This window comes from Pundamilia nyererei, unplaced genomic scaffold (genome assembly GCF_000239375.1).
Source record: "Pundamilia nyererei isolate P.nyererei 1_Seehausen unplaced genomic scaffold, PunNye1.0 scaffold00544, whole genome shotgun sequence".
NCBI lineage: Eukaryota > Metazoa > Chordata > Actinopteri > Cichliformes > Cichlidae > Pundamilia > Pundamilia nyererei.
In genome coordinates, this window is record NW_005187945.1 from 93,285 (window position 1) to 101,443 (window position 8,159).

The window sequence follows — 8,159 nt, forward strand, 5'->3', positions numbered from 1 at the left end:
TTTTCATTCTTTACTCCAGCTCGAGAAAGGACCTCCTAACTAGGTGCCTTGCTCATGGACGTGCCTTGCTCCCAAACTCCCAGTTGGGATTCAGGAGACGGATACCCTCTCTATTTTAAAGATTAGGTGTAAAACCTTTCCTTTTAATAGCTAGGGATTGAGACCTAGCTTTATGACCTAGCTGTCAGCAAAGCTCTGCTGAGGGTGGCGAGATCAGCACAGCGCATCACCAGGACTGAACTACCAGCCGTTGCATGAGGAAGACGCAGCGGATCCTCTCTTATCCCAGCCACAGACTTTTTACACTCCTGCCATCCAGCAGGTGGTTCAGGACCATCCAGACCCGCACTACCAGATACAGAGACAGTTTTTACACACAAGCCATCAGACTTTTGAACTGCTGACATTCTATACACATCATTACACACTCATTACAATTACAGGACTCTACACACTGCCACTTCAAAAATGCCACTTAAATGTTCATTGCACAAGTTTTGCACAACCTGTAAATAACAACTTGTCTTAAATTCACTAAATATTTAATACCTTTTATTCTTAATTTAACTGCACACATGGGGGTTAGTACTGTTTCCTCACAACAGGAAACTCCTGGTTTTGAATTCCTCATCTGGCCTGGGCCTTTGTGAGGTTTGCATGTTCTTCCCATGTCTATGTGGATTCTCTCTGGGTACTCCAGCTTCCTCCCACAGTCCAAAGACATGAAGTCAGTGGGTTTAGGTTAAATGGTGATTTTAAGCTGCCCATAGGCAAGAATGGTTGTCTTTCTCTGTTTTAACCCATACATATTCAGACTAAAACCTGAGGACCAAACTGCTTTAGATAATAAGAAGTCAGCCTGTTTAAGAACTGCACCACATCTAGCAGTCTGCATGTATTCTAAAGAGAGCTAAGATTTCCAACACCTTTTGCCTTGAAGTGATTACAGCAGCTAGGACGTAAACATGTTTGGACACTAGGGATTTTTTCTAACCACAGCCTGGAGCTGCAGGTGTTTTTCCAAATGTTTGTTTTGTAATTATGAAAGTTCATAATTGCCACACACAGACACACTGATTATTGTCTGAAGTACATCATTTTGGTTTCAGTTTTAAGGATTTGGATGTCATCAAAGTTAAATTTTCTTTATAAGGAAGAACTTGTTCATTGTGTGAACTTTAAAGTCCTCTTCTCATCCTTAGCAGCGATGATCTGTGGAGGAGTTCAGCTGTGTTGTTATTAACGTCAGAGACGTCACTGAGCACAGTGGCAAACGCATCAGTCATGGTACTTTTTGTTTTGAGGTCAGGATTATTTTACAGTGGGGTTTTTTAGAATATTTTGTTTAAGGACAGTACAGCAGAGGCTGCTTTTTGCTATAATGTATGTCTGTACCAAAGTATAAAGATATTACAAAAACACATTTATCAGGATTTATATTAGACTTGATTTGGCATGAAAGCTCACAAACAGCTGAGTTCTCACTTTTCATGAAATTTAAATCTACAGCTCGACTGTTACTGATATTTTGTTTAAAGATGAGATTTGATTTCCATTGTTCTTTATTGTCTATTGTCTGGCATTTACGTCAGCAGGTGCAGGAGCAGTCCAACCTGTATCACGGTTAACCCCATACACCCAACCCAGAAACTCTTCGACCTCCCCCCTGAGGCAGGAGTATGCACAGCTTCTTCTCAAAGGCTGTAAGAGTGGTCACCTCCAAACCTCACTGGCCTCATTCTTGCTGTGCTGCTGCACTGGTTTTTAAAATGCCACACCTGGGTCTTTTGTCTATTTATTATAAAATATGTAGTCATAAATTATATTTCTTATTATTATTTTTATTATTTTTATTTTTAATCTCATAAAAGCTGCTTTCTCCTGCACACGGTGGTTGCTCACCTGCAAGTCCCTTTGCAACCCACCTCTGCCCTTACTCCTCCATACATGCAGTAGCTGACTTAACCCTCTGGGGTGAATGGATGCGCTGGCGCGTCCAAATCACTTGACCAATTTGAGACGACACAGCAACAAGATGTAGCCTCCCAGATCAAGTGCGGAGTTCAAGCTATATTGCAGTTTTTAAAAGTTTTAAAATCTTTTTAGCAAAACTTGTGCATAGGTTTTTTAATTTCAAGTTATGGAAATTATTTGTTAAATTTGTGATTGTTACAGTAAAAAATAAAGTACTTTTTTGTACTTGGATTTAGATTTAGTCTCAGATCAATCCTGTTAATGCAGTATGTCAAAATGATAAAATAACAGTAAATTCAGATATTAGATTGTGCTGAAAAGAATAGTACAAAACAAGGCAAGGTAAATAATTTTTAAAGGTGAGGTAAAATCAAAAGTTGGAAGAAATGGCCAGTTATACTGTGGAAGAAAGAGGGAAAGTCAATATATCAGTCATCACAGGCTTCTGACTATAGAGGCTCTAGACTTGTGTTTTGAGACCAAGTTCCAGCTTAGCCACCAGAAAGGGATCCCTCTAACTCTACATCATCTCTTTACAAAAACAATAACAACTGAAATCACCAGTGATGAAACATGAAAGTCGGGACTTTTTAGATAGTTCAGGATTTTTCCCCTTAAAGCTGTCTTTCTGGGTGTTCATGTTTGTCAGTGTTGAAAACACTTTTATTAAAAAAAGAAAAGTACCAAGTATGTGTGGAAAATAAGACTAGGCTTATTTTTGAGAGTTGTTTCTTAGTCTTCAGTGTCAGTTTCGGGGAAGAAAGAAATTATGTAAGAAAAAAAAACCTGAGTGTTTTTAGTTTCCCTGAAATTACTTCAGCTTCTGTAATTTAAACTTTTCTATCAAGTTTCATGAACATGGCACTTTTCTTTCTTTCTTTTTTAACTTGCTGTAGGGACAATGAGATAAAAGAGCAAACAGCACTGTAAACCTGATTCACAATGTGAAAATACTTTTGCATGTTAAAAATATATTAAAACTCTTAAAGTCTTTGTTGTGACGCTCCAAACTGAAGGCAGCGGAAACTAGTTTGCCTTTGAGATGTGATAGAACTTGTTCCACTAATGGCAAACTAAATGGACTGCACATAGTTTAGAAATATATTTACTCGTGTAATTAAGATCAAACTAACTAAAGACCAAAACACCGCAGAACCATATGTGACCAAGTGGACTTCAGGGACTAGTAGCCACAACTCATCATCACTCAGGAAGCTCCACTCTGAATTAGCAGACAAAGGTAGGGGTGGACTACTTGGGCAAAGTGTAGGGGGCCCCGGGCAAACCTGTGCCTTTCAACATGTCACAATGGAGATGTCGAACTGATGATAAATGATGCTATATTTTGTAAAACAACATTTTATCACCTATTTTTAACAACTTTCTCAGGGGCAGACCTAAAGAAATGTTCTTAGGGTGGCATGAGGGCAGCAGGGAAGCTACTTTTTTCACACAAAAAAGTCAGAAATCTGTAGTGTTACGAAAAAAATTATATATTATCACCAAAAATGTAAAACAAATTTTTGATGTTTCACTGGGTTAATGCACTTATCTTCATGCTTTTTCCAGAGTGTACTAATCAAACATCTGCACTCAAAAAAAATGAAATTGGGTGGTTGTTAGATTTACAAGATGGAAACTTCTAATTTGAACAAAATAATTTAACATTTCTATGGTGAACATAATTAAATCAAATAGACAATTTGATGTAAGCTACCAATCAGTGTAAAATTAAAACAAAAAACCAAAAAATATCTTTCACATCTCGTAAGTCTTACACGAAATAAAAAAATACATTTTTTTTATTTCACCATGTGTGCAGAGTGTTATATTTTTTAGTGCTGGCTTGATATTACTAAAAAATTGGGTGCATCAACACCTGATATATGGATAACATCTATAGAGGTGCATATAGCCAAACCTTTACAGGCTTGCTGTCGGATACTTGTGCACCCCTGCCTCCTCAGTGCCATGTGAAAGTGTTTTTTTCTGAAGCTGGAGGGGTTATTACGAAAAAAAAAGGGAAACTCACTGAGTCCAAGCACAGTGGAAAAAAATATATTATTTCTTAATAAGACTGACTAAAGTTTTCAGGAGCACAATCACTGTGTCATCATTTGAAAACACTGCAAAAGTTTTACATAAACGTCTCCTGTCTGATTGGATTTATTTAAAGAAGAGGGCGTCACTAAGTGACCAGCAGGGAGGGGCTGTGTGCACGTGAAGCCTCAAGAAAAAAAACTTACATAAAAACAAATACCGGAAATCACTTTAGCAGAGACCTTGAATAATAATACAATTAGTAATAGTATAAAGAGCAGTAATGCTATTACTAGTTTAGTCTCTGTAGTTTTTCCTCCAGGTCATTAGGTGGCGATGATCCGGCCGATAAAATTAAATCACATGATTTCCGGCGGAACGTTAAGAAAAAATAACAAAACAGGGTGGTATGGCAAAGAGGTTGTGATGAAGCCAAGGCATAAAGCTCAGTTACCGTTGATATTACTATGTGTAGCGTTCGGATTAGGAGGTGAAGGAGCGGACACCGAGGGGAAGCCAATGTTAGCCAGTATCGCATTGTTTTGTGCACCATGAATTTACGAGGGCTCTTTCAGGACTTCAACCCCAGGTAACGTAGCTGCGTCTCAGCTAGCACCGTAGCTAGTTAGCATGGATTAAGTGTTCGGTGAGATCGTCTCTCTGCTGTTTGGAAAAGAAAAAGTAAAAAGCAGACTCACTATGCGTGTGGAAATCACGTTCTCTGGGTTCTGGTTAACCTACAGGGATACCTCTCAATAAAGTAACTAATGCTAACTAAAACCTAACCAAGGCCCGGCTAGCAGGCTAGCTGTTACCACCGATGATTTGCTAGTTAAAGACAATTTAGTGTTGTCTACCGTGGATTGTGGCTCTAGTTGTGTCACGTTTCCTTTTGTTTCAATTGCCACTTTTCGGTAAAAACAAAAAAAACAAAGCGAAAATAAAAAATGATTAAAATAGAATTATTTGGCATTTGTGCACATATAGTAGGTATGGGTACACAAGAAATACTGTTCTAAAATGTAACCAAAATTGTATTTGTTAAAGTTGTTCTTATGTTGGCCTGCTTTTCTTAAATTGGAGCAAGTTTGTCCACATGATTGCTGACAGCTAAGACTCAATACCCTACATGCTGCACTCAACATATCTATCAAACTACATGTCAGAAAACAAGAAAACAAAGTTTTAGAAATCTGTCAAAAACTATTCTAAGCTCTAAGGCAGGGGTGTCTGACTCCAGGCCGCTAGGGCCAGAGTCTGCAGGCTCTAGAGCTCACCTTGGGTCAACACACCTGAATCAAATGATTAGTTCATTACCAGGCTTCTGGAGAACTTCAGGACATGTTGAGGAGGTAATTTAGCCATTTAAATCAGCTGTGTTGGATCAAGGACACATCTGAAACCTGCAGGACCCTCGAGGCCTGAAGTTCGACGCCTCTGCTCTAAGCGTTAACCATTACACAAAGTTTTAAAAAGGATTTTTGTAATTACCATTGGGTTATGGCAGCTGTGGTATAAACCTGTCTAATACAGTTGTTAAGCATCTTATAATAAATTTTCAAGTGGGGAAAATGAGCTTTCCATATTTGCCTTTAACTATAAAAACTGCAAAGCTGCATCTTTTTTCATCATCATGTCTTTCATTTTTCCTCTCTTCTGTTGCAGCAAGTTCCTAATCTATTCTTGCCTGCTGCTCTTCTCCGTGTTGCTGTCCTTGAGGCTGGATGGAGTTATCCAGTGGAGCTACTGGGCTGTGTTTACGCCAATATGGCTGTGGAAGCTGTTGGTCATCATCGGGGCGTCCGTGGGCACCGGAGTCTGGGCCCACAACCCTCAGTACAGGTTAGACTCTCTCACTTGTATGTGAATTGGTAGTTGGTGTAGACTGTAAAAAGATAGACGTTCACTATTGCTTAGTGAAGTCCCCTTGTGAAGCTTTTCCTCAGGCTCTGTTTTATTTTCGTAGTCATTTTTACAATTCATTTTTTATTCAGTCTGACCTGAGTGTAGTGATTGAACCTTTAAAGTAAATAATGGAAGTGTTTACTGGGGTAACAGAGCGAGGGAAGCGGGGCAGTTTTCCCAAAGTCTCCTGTAGCATCAGAAATGTTTTTTTGCAAGCAGAGGAGTTGTTGCCTGCTGGACAGTGAAAAGAATGCAGGGTCGGCTTCACTTTCTCAGAGAGAAGCTCTGTCCATCTATTCTTGCTGTCTGTGGTTTAAAGTAACTAGCAGACTCTGAACTGTGCACAGCTCTTTGCATTGGTGTTAGGTAAACAACTGTATACTGTTACATTTACCAGAGCAGTACTGATTTTTAGAGTGATGAATTTGTTAGACAAAATAAATATGCAAATATGATGATGCTCACCCAGACTTCATCTTCTTATTGTTGTCGTCTCGTTTTAGACTTAAATCAGTGGCTTACTTTGATCATTTGACAGATATAATCAGCGGTCGCCGGTCTGTACTACAAATATTAAAATTTGGGCTGATGGTTAAAATTCATAGCTTAACGAACGTGGCATGTGAACACAGTCATAAGTTTGTCACATGGTGCTCAATGTAACTGCCAATATTAATGATTTGTACACCCTATAAGGATGTTGACATTTCCATTACCCTGGGGAATGTTAATGAATTCATCTAGGAGAAGATTGGGAACATACGTTTAAGTATGGTGATAGCAGCAGCCCAGGTTCAGCTTGAATGCTGAGATCAGGGCACCTGAAGTGTTTTAACCTTTATGATGACCTCTGTCAGGGCTGAGGGGGAGACGTGTGTGGAGTTCAAGGCCATGCTGATAGCGGTGGGGCTCCACGTCCTGCTGTTGATGTTCGAGGTGCTGGTGTGCGATCGGGTAGCGAGAGGAAACTACTTCTGGCTTCTCGTCTTCATGCCACTCTTCTTTGTGTCACCCGTTTCCGTAGCAGCGTGCGTCTGGGGGTTTAGACACGACCGCTCTCTTGAGGTAAGGCGTCTGATTTTTATGAGGAAACTCAGAAACTATGATCGTAAAATATCACAAAACTACACTTTTCCAGCTGTTTGTCAAGATTCAGTGTCAAAAGATACAACAGTGAGGGCTTTGTACTTTTGTTATCCTCAAATGTTTTATTCATCAATCTTTAGTCAGAGTCGTTTGAATTAAAACCTGATCCGTGTCTGAAGTCTTCTGCATACGGTTCTTGCATTATCAGACTCAACTCAGGCAAAGTTGCACTTTTTTAAACATCATATATGAAAAAGCAAGAAATGGTCTTAAGGGTAGTGCTTTCTGTGAGTTGAAGGTGTTCATGACGTGTGAAGGTCTTGGGTTTGAATCCACTGGCCAGCTGTGAAGCGTTTGCATGTTCTCCCAATGCCGGCGTAACTCTTGGTCTCCAACAACACTGGTTGTTTTTGTTGCATTTTCTGCATGGCTTTAAATCCCACTGAGAGTGTTCATATGTAGGATGCGTGTAACAGAATAGGCAGTTTAATCAAAGTACAGTCCTGAACTTCTGTCCTGATTGTTTCTCCCTGTCTTCCTCTCCTCAGCTGGAGGTGTTGTGTTCAGTAAATATTCTGCAGTTCATCTTCATCGCTCTGAAGCTGGACAAGATCATCAACTGGCCTTGGCTGGTGAGGCACACAAAACATGCCACTTATTGTGCTTCCATTGTGACCACAATCTGTGCTGGTCCTGAAGCCCTCTTTGAACTTGCTTTAATGACACCCTGCCTGTGTTTGTGTGCTGCAGGTGGTGTGTGTCCCACTGTGGATCCTCATGTCCTTCCTGTGCCTTGTTGTCCTTTACTACATCATCTGGTCAGTCCTCTTTCTCCGCTCCATCGACATCATCGCCGAGCAGCGGCGAACTCACATCACCATGGCGATCAGCTGGATGACTATCGTCGTACCGCTTCTCACATTTGAGGTGAGGCGTGAAGTCTGCATCATCTCCTGTTGTTTAAAATGGCTAGCTGTTTGGTCTCCAATGTAAAGGCCAAGACTCAGCTGTCCATCTGCATCTTAAGGATAAAGGACACTCTTTCAAGGATGCCAATGTTCACATTTTGGACAGAGAGGACAGATGGTTTGAAAGAGGAGTGAAAGAAGACATCTATGTCCACTGTGAGCGACCATGTTTGAACAGAGGCGGGG

The 8,159-nt window shown here is 40.2% G+C and overlaps 1 protein-coding gene across 1 annotated transcript in view; it reads left to right on the forward strand.

The window, feature by feature from the left end:
* The first annotated feature begins 4,278 nt into the window (after window positions 1-4,278).
* The window catches only part of tmem185 (transmembrane protein 185), a 6,501-nt gene continuing 2,620 nt past the window's right edge, over window positions 4,279-8,159 (forward strand). The window contains exons 1-5 of the mRNA XM_005754330.2: window positions 4,279-4,603; window positions 5,680-5,856; window positions 6,777-6,984; window positions 7,554-7,637; window positions 7,756-7,932. Of these exons, the coding sequence (XP_005754387.1) occupies window positions 4,566-4,603; window positions 5,680-5,856; window positions 6,777-6,984; window positions 7,554-7,637; window positions 7,756-7,932 (684 nt within the window). The 5' untranslated portion in view covers window positions 4,279-4,565. The remainder of the gene's footprint in view (window positions 4,604-5,679; window positions 5,857-6,776; window positions 6,985-7,553; window positions 7,638-7,755; window positions 7,933-8,159) is intronic.